Source organism: Alligator sinensis, unplaced genomic scaffold (assembly GCF_000455745.1).
Source record: "Alligator sinensis unplaced genomic scaffold, ASM45574v1 scaffold1733_1, whole genome shotgun sequence".
In the NCBI taxonomy this organism is placed as follows: domain Eukaryota; kingdom Metazoa; phylum Chordata; order Crocodylia; family Alligatoridae; genus Alligator; species Alligator sinensis.
The window spans coordinates 190,505-206,593 of record NW_005843231.1 but is presented as its reverse complement, the minus strand read 5'-3'; the positions used below and the strand labels follow the sequence as shown (position 1 = coordinate 206,593).

Below are 16,089 nucleotides of genomic sequence, written 5' to 3'. Positions count from 1 at the left end.
GAGCAGGAATAACAGGAAAGTGGGACAGGAAATTTTGGCCGGAGAGACTGGGACTGGGAATCAAGGAAGGAAATGAGGTTAATAAGTAAAGACTTTGATTTGGGATATGATGAGAAGACATGGTTGAGCAGTCAAAGCTAACAAGACCAAGTCAGAGACAGAGAATTGTTAAAGGATATGGAGCACAGTCAAGTTATGTGGGGGGAACAGGGCAGGGAGGAAAAGAGTGGCAGTCAGTGCAATTACAGCACACTCACTTCTAGACCCTCAAGATTCCTGAATTTGAACATTCACACTTAGCACAAATGTCTATAAAACCCACTGATAATGTGTCCCATTCCCCTCTATGTTTAATGTGAACACTACCCATACTGTCCACTGAATGAGGCGGAAGTTCTGTGAAAAAAGATTAGCTAAATAATCAAATAGTAATTAAAGACTATACCGTAACATATGTAAGAAGATGCAAATTCAGGTGGCACAGGTAACCTTAATTAGGACATTTTCTAATTGTTTTGAATACTTGATTTTCTAACCCTAGTGTTTTTCATGTTGTTTCTGCACATGTGTGCATGTGCACTCGTTTAATTATAAAAAGATTATTCTCTGTAATAAGCTTCAAACAGTTCTCAAACCCATCAACTTTGATCAGACATGGGGATGATTCAGAAACTAAAATACAGAAAGATGATAAAAGTTGTTCTGGGTTTTAATCAACAGATACTACTAAAGACCATGCCACTATTTAGTTTCCCATGTACTTGCATATATATTCAACAATAAGGAAAAATATGGAGCTAATATTTGGAAACTGAATAGTCCTTTACATTAGACATATTCCTTTCTAATGAAGTCAAAACATACTGAACAATACTACAAAACTAAGTTTAATATGTCATGAAAATAAAACAGCTGAGAACCAAACATTCAACTCATTATCTTCAAAGGAATACACCTGCCGCACAGAAGACAGAAAAATGGAAAACAACATTTTTTGATGAGTTGGGGAAGTTTTAAGTAGTTTATTACAGAAAAAAATTAATGTTGTAAACAAACTCAGCTTGTCCAGGATTTGTGTTTTCGGAGAAACCAAATATTCAGTGTGTTAAGTCATGACATTAAAAAGAGCATATTCAAAATGCAACAAAATTATTATTCTAATATAAACATCAGAAACATTAGCATAAAGATTCTTCTGCTTCATTTCAAGGTCTAGCTCAGGATAATGGACACACAAGAAATCCAGACAATCTCACCTGAGTTGCCGCAGATTGACAAGAAGATGAGGAAGATGAGACAACTGGAATGTCAGACTGGACAGCAGCCACAGTGGTAGCGGGAGTAAAAATCAGCTGTGAATGTAGTGAAAAGAAAAATGAAGAAAACAATATGCAGACATAAGGAAGCCAAGTAACAAAGTAAAACCTTGTAGTTTATGAGAGAAACTTTTCTAATTAGGAGACTAAACACATATTACACTTAGGCATGCATTAATTTGAAGTTAAAAAAACTGAGTGAAAAGAAAAAAAAGTAAGTAAAGCTGTTTATTTGGGTCTCTCTGATATATAATATACACTATCAATAATTAATCTTAAAAAATTGTTGCACATTTAAAGGATACCACAACCGATATATTTTCACGTGTTCAATTCAAAGAAATAGGACCATTTGCAAAGAACTCTACATTTGACATCATATGTTCCTCACAAGAACTACTCTTGCAAATAGCAAGTAAGAAGTTTCAAAGGAAAGTGTTCAAAAGGTGTGAGGGGAGAGTAGCCATTCTGAATTAAAAACACCACAGTCCTGATCAGGTGACAACATCAAACAGTTAATTCAGCAAGCAGGGTCTCACAAAAATACATAGTGAAGACAAGGGCCAGTGTTAAACATGTCATTCTGGCAAAACACTACAAGAAAGGACCCGAAATAAAACTCCAATGATACTGTACAAAAAAAATGTTACCATAACAAAAGAGACCCGGCACCGGAGCCAGCATAGTCTTCCCTGACACCCTGCGAGTCTCCCAAGATACAGTAAATGCCTCCCCCTTATGCATCCAGATACAAGTAAATACATAAAAACTGCTGTTGCCTTATATTGTTATATACTCCAATACAATATACTTCTATTATTAACTTATATCAAGATATGAGATACTGAAATACAAATATTAATTGTATCATCACAGACCTTGGAGCTCCTGGGTATGGACAAATACATCTTTTAACAAGAACCCACATCAGTGTTTTGATGCAACTATTACACCTGCATGATCCTGTAAAGATACAAATGAGCTAATCTGCTCAAATTTTGACCCTGAATGAAACAGGATCAAAGTTCCAGCAGCTGTGCTACACTGGTAATGCTACAGACTAATGCAGAGGTAACCGTTCCATTGTAACAGCTTATATCAGTATCATTTGCTATCAACACAATTGTTATGTCCGTCTATACTTTCAGGGCTAGGCACTGCATAAACAGAACAATAAGATTGTCCCCAATCCAGAGAGCTAACACAGATGGGTACAGACAGGCGAATAAAAGGAAACAAATTGGTCAGCATGATGGACAGTGGTCTCAGCAACATGATGGATAGCGGTCACAGAATTCCTGTGGCCTAGCCATTATTAAGTTTTTTGTAAGTATTGTGACAACCCAGAGTTTGAAGGAGGACAAGTTAGTTTTGCAGATAATTACAGGATTTTTTCCCCCAAACATGAGCACCAACGTGGGAGAAAGCACAAAGTAACTGCCTGAAAACATATCAAGCTGGCATCACGGGTTGGTCAGAAGTAAAACTCAACTTTTCCTACAGAAAGAAATAAGATAAGCAGAGCACAGATATACCCTAAAGGGCCTTGAAAAAGAAGAAAAATAGCTTATGTTTGATGTGAGAGGGGGAAAAAAAAAACCAAAGAGAGGGGTGACGGTCAAAGTAACAGGACTAGGAAAATGATCTTGCAGAGTCATTCTGACTGGATATGAACAGTGCAAGACTGCATTTATTAAGACAAGAGAAAAGGATGTTGCAGTAAAACAGGAGATGAGTTTTTAATTCAGCTGTTTGCAACAACTAACTGATACATACTGAAAGGTATAGAGTGTGCACGTATCTGTATACATACATATAAAGGCCATATACCATACTGAGTAGGTGGCGTCAAAACACACCACATATCCACCACTTGGATTTAGTTATACATCATTAAGTCCCTGTGAAACTCCCTCTTTTCTTGCATACTGAAGACAGCAACAACTCCTGAGCAGATCTATACATTCTTGCAGAGCCTCAGTTACTTCAGATGAGACTTTGCACAAATAAAGCAGTCAGCACACTGAGATTATTGCAAGACAAGGACCCATACTGGTACTGCAAAACACCGTTAAGTTAAAAGTCACCATCGTTAAGATTTTATAAAACAGCCATTTTGTTTCACTGTAAAACTAGTCACAATTTGAAAATTATTTTCATTTTAAACTGTGAAAGAAAAAAAAAATACTAATAGGAAATTGCAAGAATCAAATGTGTCTTATACGAATCCAGGGCGAATGAAAGCTATAAACCCAACTCAAACACTAGAGGCAATACTCCATTAAAAGCATACTCTTACTTAAATGTGAGAAAGCTTTAATCAAGAGCCTGTAAACTCTTAATGTTTGAAGCATATTAGAACAATCTGCTGGGAATACAATATGCCTCTTCAAATACCCTTAAGCAAGGACAGATATTTTGTTCCTAACTTATGAATGTTTGATCTGCTCCCCTACGACAATATGCACCAGACTAATACTGAGCTGTTTTCAAGGCAGATTTCATTTTCCTGCTCTCCAGTCAAACAATCCCTTTATTTCTCTGTGGTCCAAATTGTTCTAAAAACTATTTAATTGACAAAATTAGCTATCAAATTCCCAAAGTACATAGCCTGTAAACAATTTGTGTGTCATCTTTAGGGGTTTTTTTTGTAAGTTCACTTAAGAAAACTCAAATCTGAGCACTGCAACTCACGACACTTACCATCTGAGCTCGGAGATACATTTGAGCCTGGCTTGCACTCAGCGTAGGGGAGGTACTCCCCAGCAACATAGTCTGTTGGGTAATACTGCTGCTAGTAGTGTTGGAGGTCTGTGAACGACTTATTATTTGCGCAGGTGTAGGAGAGGTGGAGAGGTTGATCTAAGGAAATAAAAATGTTGCTTTGGTCATGGCCATTCATCCTGGAATCTAAAGCCAATCAACCTCAACAAATAACCACAAGGCAGTTGGAGCTCCCAACTTTTAAAGATTTCAACAATATTTTGAGCCAAAATTTATGACTGCTATATTTTTTCAACACAAATCAACTGGCAATAGAGTGTAGGACTATATGGTATCTGCTTTTATGAGCAGCAATGTTAATATGGCAGTATATTATGCTTCCTTTATGTGGCAATTTACATTTAACAGTGCTTGGGTAATGCAACCAACCATTTAGAGTCATTCATCACAACAATTTTAAGGTTTTATATTTGGTTCTGCATTAAACAAAAAACAAATAGCTAAGATGCACATAATTAAGAAACATATAACATATCAATATATCACTGGCTCAAGGCATCAATAATCCTCATCATAACACTGTCTCTTCCCTCTCACACCTTACTCTGTTGGTTTTATCCAAGCAAAAGGTATGGCTGAGCTCATGTAGATATGTTTGGACTAGCTTCAAACAATCAGTTTGGGAACCCATGGCTATGGCATGACAGAACACAACACAGCACCAGAGCTCAGTACAGGCTAGCTGCCCAAGCATATTCCTGGGATCTTCACTGGAGTTTGAAATCTGCACTGAACTCTGCTGCCATGGTTCATAAGAACATAGGAAAGCATGTCCTGCTCAAGGCAGGATTAATTCTGACTATATCATCCTAGTCAAAAGTCTGGCTGAACAGCTCCAGGAATAGGTATTCCACAATGTCTCTGTTTCAATGCTTCCCTCAGTCAGAAAGTTCTTCCTAATTTTCAGTATGAATTTCCCCAGTTGCAGCTTGTTCTTTGCTCCTAGTCCTATAGCCACAAAGAAAAGCACATCTCCAAACTATAATCACCCTTCAGGTATTTGAAGACGTAACAAATTCCCCCTCAGTCTTCTCTTCTCCAAACTAAATAAACTAACTCTTTCAGCCTTTCCCCATAAATCTTACTTCCCAGGCCTCTAACCTTTTTGTTGCTGTCTGCTGAACTCTGTTCAATCTGTCCACGTTCTTCTTGAAGTGTGGAACCCAAAACTGGATGCAACTGATTTGCAAGTGACACTCCTGTTAATACAACCCAGTACACTGTTGGCCCTTTTCACAAGAGCACCCTGTGGCTTCATATTCAGTTTATGGTCCACTGTAACCCCCCAGGTCCTCCTCTGCTAATCATCCCACAGTCTGTATTTATGCCTGCAATTATTTCACCCCAAGGACAGGACATTGTATTTGTACTTGCTCAATTTCATTTGACTGATTTCAAACCATTTTTCCAGTCTATCCAGGTCATTCTGGATCCTAACCTCACCCACCAAGGTATCTGCAACTCCACCAAACTTGGTGTCATTCACAAATTTGCTAAGCACGCACTCAATCCCATGTTGATTTACCATATAAATATTAATGAGGACACTAAACTAAACCAAACCAAACCCAGGAGAGAGCCTGGGGAATACTACCTCCCTCTCAACTGGACACTGAGCCACTAGTTACACTTATATGGATGAGATAATTCAAAGCTCTCTCTCGTATGATCAGTCAAGTTGCACTCACAGGTTTGAGTACCATGACACAGGTATGTTTATATCAGGTTGTAAACATGATCTTTTTTCCTAAATACATACAAACTTGTGCCTCTTTAGTGACATATGAACAATAAAAGAAAAGTTCAGACAAGCCAAATTTCAAATGAAAAAGCTTAAAAAGCATTTTAGCAAAATTGTGACTAGACAACACAAAGAATTAAATTTTAGTCCAACATGTCCATAAAATCAAAGATGGTAACTGGCTTTGAAGGCAGTATTCACCAGAATATAGGTTCTGAACAACTTGTGGCACTGATTGTACAAAAAACCCGACAGAAGAATAAAGCCATTAATATAAATCTTCAATACATATTAAATACCACTGTGAACTAACACTGAATTATATTCTCCCCATAGTAATCCTTAGTTTTAATTAATGATCATTTGGTTTATTATATTCTTAATGAATGATGGGTTGTAATTATTTATTAGACCAGTAGGCATTCTTATTTCTGAGAACCAGGAAAAAAATGAATGTGGGGAAATTCTAACTACAGAACAAACACATTGGAAAAGGTTGCAATTAGTTTTATTTCTGTTTTAGCCTAGTAAATTAAATAGTAAAATGATTGTCTTCCCAGGGATAATATGCCAGTGCCTATTAACTGAAGAGGAAAAAATAAGAGTTTTATTCTGATTATGCCATTTGATAGCACTTGCCAGAGAATTACAAAGTTATATTAAACTAAATGGAAGCAAAATTTTAAAACTGAAAGATCTAATAGCTTATTATAATTGTCAGTAATGCTGCCAATTGTTATACATTTAATGTAAACTACCTATAAACTGAACAATGAAGCTGGAATCTCAGAATTAACATCATAGCTAGAAAAATACTATCATACAAATACCTGTACATGGTATAAAACTTATAGCTCTAGTTGATGAAAACTGCGCCAACACAAACACTAGTAGTCTGTCTTTCTGAAACTTACAGGATTTAGACTAAAATCCTTTATACTTTTGAGTCTGCTATAATAAAAGTTGCTATTGTTGGTTTACAAAACACAACCATGTATAATTGCTTGATGATTCCTATGTACAGTTATCATAATGCAAACACAAATCTAGGCATCTGTATAAGATAGTTAACTGACCAATTTGTTCAAAATTCTCAGTTTAAATACATAAATGCAGGAATTCAGTATTACTACTTTAAAATGTGCAATTTAGTGTAGTAATGGTGGCTATGAAATTTTGCATGATGTCTGTTTCAATCTGGTCTTCAACCATTTTAATTAACTCCCTACTAAGTATATGTACTTCATCAGCAAGTAAATATTATCCTTTCAAATAGGTGAACAAATCCTTCACTGCTATGCACAATAATGTACACCATACAAATAAGGTGTAATACTTTAAAGTAACAGTATTTAAAACCTATAATAAGAGAATCAAAATTCAAAGTGCTTTAATATTTTCATTAAACATAAACAATAGACAAATAGTTGAAAAGTCTATGTTAAAGCACCTAATTATTATGGTTTCAGAGTCCAATTTACTTATCTAGGGTGGAAGCTGATAAATGTAACATTACCATAAATAAATACTTACTGAATGTGTGGCACAAGCCAAAAACAATATTCAGATTTTGGTGCTTAAGGGTAAACCCACAAACCTATGCTTAGGCACCTATGTAAGATGTAGCCTGATCTTCAAAGGTATTACAAGCTTGTTCAGCAGCCCTGAAAAAAGAGATGTCAGGCTACTGTTCTTTATCTGCCCACAAATGTATATGAGGTCCCCAACTCAAATTTTTAAATTTCCACTGAAACCTCTGAAGTGTTCTGCAACTTCATGTTAGACCTTCACCCTTAAAAAATTATCTTTAATATTTTATCAAAATAAGACACGGATTTCCAAAGTGGTCTAAAGGAACTAAGCACTCAATACCTTTCAATGGGTCTTTGGTACCTAAGTACCAGAAGTTTCTCTGGAAGTCCCAACTTAACTGTTATACTAATTTAAATGTACAATGACATGTCTTTCTTTAGCAGACTTGTGTTTAAAGAGTGGAATCTGTGATCTAACAGGTCTTTTTACCTCAACTTATATTTTGTCAGTATCTTGTGATGAAATTTTAAATCAGATTCATCTATTTAAACATTAAAATAATTGTCTTCTTTTCAAGTAGTTGTATTATAATCAAAGGCTAGGATGGGATAGAGAGCCTTGTTCAGATACATACCGATGTCTGTGACATGCTTGACTGCTGAGTGACACTCCCAGTGGGGGATGTACACTGCCTCCCACCTGACAGACTTGCCTAAATAGCAAGAACATGTGTCAAATGTGTCATCTAAGCTGAAATCAAAGTTGTTTAAATAACGTGGATATTATTACATAAACCAACAGAAATCCAACCTCTAGTTTAACATGCACTCTCTCTCTTTGAATTACCTGCAAAATATTTTCCTAGAAGAATCAGAAAAATGCTTTCAGCAGAGTGTGTACGACTTTGGACTTAAACCTGCAAGGTATCAAACTCATCTTTAAGTTGCAGGCATCCTGAACCCTACAGATTCAGGACCTATACAAAGAACACATATTAGTAGAACCCAGGACACTGTTAATGACTGAACAAGGTGTACAGTCCACTGTGCACACTGAAAATCTATTAAAAAAACCCCAACAACAAACAAACCCAGTTTTGACTATAATCCTTCTAAAGCTGTTTTATACTATAATTAAAATTATTTGCTATAGCCGGTCTTCAAAAATTAATAGTTATTATCCCCCAGAAAAAGTTTTCAGACTTAAATGTTTTGTTATTTCATTTTTTTTATACCAAATGACAAAGAAAAAAATAACGTAATGGCATAAACTACTAAATACAGGAACAAACTAGGAGGCGGCCTCTCTGGTCACTGAATTTAGTCCCCTGGGTTTATAGGCAAGATGTTTGATTTTCTATCTGTATATATCCAAAACTGCTTAAATATTTAATGTGTTGGCATTTAGCACTGTAAAATGATTAAAATATTTTGAAGCCTGAGAGAGAAAGAAATCTCTTTCTTTGTTTCAAGGAGATACATTTTTTATGGGCAAGCTAAAAAAAAAAAAAATCCTGACATACAAGACAAACATCAGCCTTTTAATTCTAAATTACCAGACCATTAATACATTACTGTAACTGTATTTATTATAGTTTTGCTAGAATACAGATTCTAATACTACAATAAAATCCTATTGAGATAATTTGGGGCTTTTCCACCAGCGGTATGTTTAATTCGTAACAGATCAGATAAATAAAATTTTCCTAAATGTTTATAGATTCTATCACAAATACTTTAAAATGTCATTTTTCTTTTAATATTGTTGGATACCCCACCCCATCCCCTAAAGCATGTTTAAGAAAAATCACCTTTATTGATTATGGCTAGTTCTGCTTTGCTTTGTGTTACCTGCAACATGGACAAAAGTCTAAAACGTAGATGAACGTCAAGGAAACACAATCTTCAGACTAATTAAGAATGCAATCCTGTTTTCCTCATACAAGAAGTCACACCTCATCCCCCAATTTTAATGTAGGCCTCCTGGAGTAAGAACTTCAAGATTAAGTTCCAAATACAGATTTCAGTCCATTTCCTTAAATACTAGGCTCCTTACTGAATACGCACGCAGCATTCGTTACCTTCTGCTGAGTCTTGACAAATTTAGATCCAGATCATGGGAAAATGGGACAGGAAGGGACATCATGAGGTCATCTAGTACAGCGCACTGCTCAAGGCAAAATCATCCCTGACTAAATCATTCCAATCAAGTGTCTGTTCAACCTGTTCTTGAAAACTTCCAGGGATGGAGATCCCACAGCTTCACTATGTAGCCTGTTCCAATGCTTAACCAGCCTTGTAGCCAGAAAGTTCACCCTAACTCCAACCTAAATTTCTGAAAGTTTGAGGCCATTGCTTCTAGTCCCATGCCCTACAGCCACAGGAAAAAGTCCATCTCCAGTCACACGTCAGATATTTGCAGGCTGTTATCAAAGCTCCCCCTCCCTCAAGTCTCATAGTCTCCAGACTAATAACCCTAGTTCTTTCAGCCTTTCCTCATATAAATCACACAATTCTCTCTCAGACAACAGCCAGCTGATTATTAGCCTTTTAAATCATTCGGAATTATTTTAGGCCTATGATTTGCTTTCCAATGTAAATGTGTACATATATCTGATTTTTTTGTAAATACACGAGTTGGGGTGAAGGGAGTGGAAGAAACATTCATAAGCCAACACATCCACATCAGCCAGCAGAAAAGCCACAGAAGTGGGAGCTAAGAACTCTCCAGCCTTAATCCAATCTCTAACAACAGTTTATAGCCTTGAAATCTTTAACTCAGTTTCTCCACATGTTAAATGATAGTACTTACCTCTCTCTCCAGAACATTGGTCCCAATCCAGTGTCCTTTGAGGTCAACAGAAAATTTTACCTTGACTTCAGTAAGTATTGAAGAGGCCTAACATATGCATTAGTGATACAGCCTTTGCAAATGAGAATAAAGTGCTCTTTTTTTAAACTTCTTTCTTTTCCAATGTCAAGGTTATAACTGAAATTTGCTGTTACTTATAAAGTAACTTCATGCCATAGTAAAACACAATGAATTATCAAAATAAATACAATAATGTTTTATATCTTATCTCTTCTGAGGTATGTGTTATGTTCATTCCCTCAGCATAAACTTTTAGAAAGAAGGAAGGCTGAAGAGTGGAGGCATCTGGCTTTTTTTCCTGTTATCACTGAGATTTTTTTTACTGCTTATGCAATTATTTGTATGGTGCAAGAGACTTTTATGAAAATACACAAAATGCTCAAGTGTGTTGGCAGTGCATAACAGAGATCATTTAAAAGAATCAAGTCATTAAAATGCTACACTTAACTGTGATATGTTAAGTATCAGGCACTTAAGCTTTAGGCTTGGTAGCAGTTTAATTTTTCAGTCCTAGAGCATTACTTTCCAACGTGCTTCAGTCTCTCACCTGTGGAACAGCTGCCAGACTCTGAAACTGGGTGCTACTTAAGTGCTGCTGTTGCAAAGCAGCAGTCTGCAGCATCAGATGCTGCTGTTGGGCTGCATACATCTGCTGAAGGTACTGAGCAGCCGAGCTAGGGGGACGATGCAAGGCCTGCTGAATGACCTGCAATATACCAATACGCAATTAGACAACTATGAAATCAACATCTTATGGATACTATTATAGAAAGTTATCCTAGAGAGGACATAAAACTCTCCTCCAGCTACATAATGCTAAAGTCCCCAAATAACAACCGCTCTTCAAGTAAATTATAAAATGCGGCTAACATACATGTTCTGGCCTACAGACGTAGCCTGTTCTTTGATTTAAGTCATTTTACAAGTTACATTTAAACACTGCATCACTGAAAGCTGGTTCTCCTGGAGCACAGGACAATTGCCAAGTGGATAACTGGCACAAAATGTTGGACAACAGCAGGAGACTGAAGATAAATAAGGAAGCAAAAAACACCGAGGCAAACTCCTGCTTAAAGAAATGTATTACAGGACCTTTAAAATAAACTCCTGGCCCTACTGAAGTCACTACTTCAATGGTGCCAGGATTTCAATATTATTATCTACACATTGAGCATTTTGGTTTTTAAAGTCTGATCAGAAAAAAAACTAACTTGTACAATACACTAAATAGTGCAGAGCTGAACTGACCCTGCTAGCATAGAAGACTGTGGTTCCAGGGACTCTTGGTATTTTTAAGGCAATTAATACATTCCACTACATATCTATAAGAAACATAATATATCTAGTCTGTATAACAGTACCATTTTTATTTGTAAAAAGGTGTTCCACTCCTTTAAGGACCACAGAGCTAAAAAAAAAAAAGTCTTCTGTGACTATCAGACCCCACTGTGAAGGGCCAAGAGCTCAATTGGGGGAAGGACAGTAGAAGGATGGTTCACTTCTATGGAGGGTCCTGGAGGGATGCAGGGGGAAAGGTTTTTGGACCCGTCCAGCTAGTTCTGGTCAGTGGGGGTTTTTTCGTGTTATTCTGCAAGTTTCTCTTTGTGCATTAATAAACTAGGTCCTGCAGGGAGAATGTGAAAAACACTGAGTTTACTGCTGGTCCCTCCTTGACTGGGGAGGGAGTCTGGCAATTTAAAAGTGCTGGAAAATGCACAGGGATGACTGGCCCTGAGAAGAGAAGAAATCAAAATAGCTATAGAAAAAATGGAGGCAGCAAGGAAACATCTCTCTCCAAGCCCATCATGCCCCCACTTTCGGGGGACAGGATGAAGGACATTATATTCGTAGGGCCAATGATACAACAGAAATACCAAAAGGCAGAGCAGGGAACCCCCCTGCAGCTTCTGGAGAGGCAAAAGAAACAGAAGGAGGTGCAGTCTGCAGCTGAATACCAGCACCACGGTAAATGGATTACTGGGGGTTCTACTCACTCTGGGACAGCAATGAGTCAAGGTATCATCCTTGAAAACCAAATGGTTGGAGGTTTGTGAAGATAGCTAGGAATCTCCAAAACCCTCCAAACCCACAGAAAACAATGAGTGGGATAAAGATAAATATTATGATAAGAGTGACAAGGACTGCAAGATTTATAAGATTCCAACTTTGATTGGAATGAGACTGGCTAGAGAAGAGAACCAGCCAAGGAAACTTCCTTCAAAAGAAATTAAAATCCTTTACATGAAATGGACAGAGGTAGCAATTACAAGAAGTGATTGGGAAGATTATGACCTAATAAAATGGACGAGTAATGACTGAGACAGAAGATGATCACTTCTCAGAACAGACTATGAAGAAATGAGCTTCTGGTTGTATATGATAAAAAAAAAAAAAGACTGCAAAACGATTCAGTGAGCAGCTGTTATTGCTCAAGCTATTTTAAAATAAACAGACACAGGTGAAACCAAATGGGAACATAAGAAATTCACTATGTTACAGGGAGTCAAATTTCTTACTTGATACCCAGACTGCTCCACAGGGGAACTGGAAAGGTTTCAGTAACTCTAGCTTCTCTTCAGTATACCTATAAGCAACTGGCAGAACAGCTTCAGGAAATCCTGCAGGAGAGGAGCTGTCTACTCTTGATGACCCATAAGCATGAAAAGAACCTGAAGCATTTGTGTGCAGAGACCCCAAAGCACATACACACGCGCACACGCACACAGGCCATTTATATTTAGGTATACAAGCGGTAGAGGCAAACTATAAATATGGGTACTTCAGACTGTAGAACTTGCCCTGAGATTAACAAAGTTTTGTAGGAGGGAATTGTGCAACAGTGGACTGTCTCTTTGAGAATCAGTCAGCTTGGTTCAATTATCCAACCTAACTGTGAAGGGATGAGGTGGGTCCTGTAAGGACCTGGACACTGGGCAAGAATTGCAGGAGGGAGCGGATGGCTCTTATGACAAGTCCCTGAGCAGAAAGGCACAAGGAAAACATTTGGGCCCCTGTAGCCTGTCCTGGTCAGGGGAACAGCTTTATTTCTGTTTGCTTTGCAAACGTTTGTGTTAGTGAACCATGCATAGCATTAGTCCGTCCTAGTCTGGGGAGACAGGCCAGTAGCTTACACCAGGACCATTTACCTAGCAATCTGTGGGCCACATACAGCCCCCTGAGGGGTTAAGATGTGGCCCTTGGGCTCACAATTCAGACCTTACTACCCCAGCATTCCAGCTTCTCCTGCCCCCATCAGACTTTCTAGGCCTCTGCTCCATCCTCCAGCTTCTCCTTCTTGCTCCCATCCCTGAGGGGCAGCACAGCACAGAACAGAACAGCCAAGGGAGCCTGCAGCTGAGGGACTCAGGGGACTCTATGCAATGCAGGAGCGCAGCAGGGTATAGAGGAAAGGAGGGCATGCAGTAGGGCAAGGGCCACATAGTGTGGCAGAGGCCATGTGACACAATGTGCAGGGGGGAGTGGCACTGGCACTATGTAGTTGGTGGGGCACCCATGCAGTGGGAGGATGCCCACACAGTGCCACACCATGGCATGTAGCCCACATAGAAAATGTCAGAGGGGTAATCTGTGGCCCTCAGCCACTCAAAAATCAGACAGCCTTGGTGTACTCAACCACTAATAAGTCCAATCACCTTTTATAAACAGTCAGTGTTTCATGAAAACTATTTAGTCAGACACTGAGACCCAGGAGAGAGGAAGAATTAAATGTTAAACCTTAGCTGGAAGGCAGCACTATACAACCTGTTTTGATAAGCAGATAATGTAGCCTGTGTTTGAGCACCCCTTTCCGTCTCTCTGTATGTAGCATCTCAGAGTCTAGTACCTGGACAGCATGTCGGTCAGAACCACTGTAGACAGATATCTGTGGTGGCTGTGTCCTGGAGGTGGTGGTGCTAGTAGTTGTAGATGCAGAACACGTTGTTGTGTTTGATTCATTCTCCATGGTTGTGCAGTGTTTTTCCAGCCTGGGAGGAATTGAAATATATGTAGTTCAGATGTACAAGAATAGATTATACCAAGTAAAAAAAATTAAGTTCCTCCAATTAATATTCATGGGCAATTCATTTTGCTTCCTAAGAAAGTAATTCCTCTTTCTCTCTATAACCTGAGCACAGACACAGCTTTAAGTTTGTTAAGACTTTCTATTGAAAATTCTTCAGAGAAAGGAAAAAACATTTAAGATGTATCAAAAGCATCCAGGAATCATAGGCAAAACCACCAAGTTATGCAGGAGGTCTACTTTAACATCCTTCTTCACTGCAGTTCTGGCTAACCCCTTCATACACTTGCACTGGGATACTTAAAACAAACAAACACAGAAACAAACAACAAACAAACAAAATAACAAACAACCCCCCCCCCCCCCCCCCCCCCCCCCCCTAAAATCACCAGCTTTAGCCCTCTGGAAACAGAAAAGTTGTAAAGGCATTTTTTTCTCCACATCTCTGATGCCTTCTGAAGCACAGCAACATTCTAGGGAGGAAATCCATTGATAAGCAATTCTGGCTGCTCTTCCCCTCCCAATTGAAGTAACAGATTCCCTCTAATTCTGCAGCCTTTCTGATCTTTCCTAACCTGCCTCTCTTCCTTCATTAGTTGAAGATGACTTCTATCCATAGAAGCATTATTTAAAATTGAAACAAACACAACATCAGTTTCTAACACAAACTATAAATGAAACAAAAGCATTGACCATGAGGCATGAACAACAACAAAAAAGCAAGGCTTTTTATAGGAAGAGGTAGGAGAGAAGTTTCTTTTTAAAGAAAAAAGTGGAAGGGCACAGAAAGCAGTCCTTTAGAAACTTACAGGGATCAGCAGAAAAAAAAAGTATTATCAAGCATAACAAGCTTCTGCTGGGCACTGCCCAATACCCAGTAACTTGTCAAATATTAGACTAGTGATTCCTACAACTGTGGAGCTCTAGATGGCCACTCTATTGCACACTGTTGCCACTGGGAACTTCATGGTGGCAGACCTCCTGCTCCAGAAATATAAACCTTTATTACATGGACTGAGGGGAAACCTATTACATGTTAAAATACAAAGGCTATAATTGTATGCGGCAGACCACAACAATGTACATGTGAGCTAAGCTGCTTGTCTTGATAAATAAAAATATAACACTCATGAAATTACCACACTCATTTTGCTTAAATTTAAATTCAAACTTTGAAACATTTTCTTCCTGAGAAGAATATGGGTGCATTTCACCATAATGCTACAACTAAAATATCTGTTCATTTCAACAGAATTTTGCTCAACTCCACTAAATTATCCTCACTAAGGGAAATAATGCATTAGGTTTTTCATCATTAATACATATGATTGGTGGTAAGACTGGCAGGATGTGTGCATTCCCACTTCAGTCCTTCCACCAGAGGATAACAGTCTACTACTTCTAGGAGCTAGTAGTTATTCCTTAGTTCAAGTGATCTCACTTTTTCAAAAACAGCTTTTAGTCTCCAAACTTTCACTTGTATTAATTTCTTGAAAACTCATGCAGTAGCTACATGAAGAAAACATAACATAACTAAAGACAGCAAAAGTTTTGTTGGGGATAGCCTATGATCTATTCCTGAACCCAGTGACTTACATCCGAATTACATGTCCAACCCTGGTCCTATGTATTTGGTAGAGTACAGTTTAATACATAATGGAACTAACATCTAGCCCTGTGATATATAATATTATGCCTTTTATGAGTTGTAGCTTAGAATAAGGGTTTCCATTGATGACAGCTAACAGACACCTTTATTTAGGTCACACAGAGAGTTTTCCAAAATAAATGCTTTTTTAGAGCTGAAGACCCAGGGAATGTGT

The 16,089-nt window shown here is 38.1% G+C and overlaps 1 protein-coding gene across 6 annotated transcripts in view; it reads right to left on the bottom strand.

Moving 5' to 3' along the window:
• LOC102383512 (polyhomeotic-like protein 3) overlaps positions 1 to 16,089 on the bottom strand; it is a 28,991-nt gene that overhangs the window by 11,959 nt on the left and 943 nt on the right. For 4 of the 6 annotated variants that reach the window (XM_014526968.1, XM_014526971.2, XM_014526972.2 and 1 more), the window contains 5 exons: positions 14,090 to 14,231; positions 10,793 to 10,951; positions 8,009 to 8,086; positions 4,020 to 4,178; positions 1,010 to 1,352 (listed from right to left, as the gene is read on the bottom strand). In XM_014526968.1, the coding sequence (XP_014382454.1) occupies positions 1,218 to 1,352; positions 4,020 to 4,178; positions 8,009 to 8,086; positions 10,793 to 10,951; positions 14,090 to 14,209 (651 nt within the window). In that variant the 5' untranslated portion in view covers positions 14,210 to 14,231 and the 3' untranslated portion in view covers positions 1,010 to 1,217. Of the gene's footprint in view, positions 1 to 1,009; positions 1,353 to 4,019; positions 4,179 to 8,008; positions 8,087 to 10,792; positions 10,952 to 14,089; positions 14,232 to 16,089 lie in introns of those variants that run through there. The other 2 variants (XM_025194513.1, XM_025194514.1) reach the window with 2 other exon arrangements.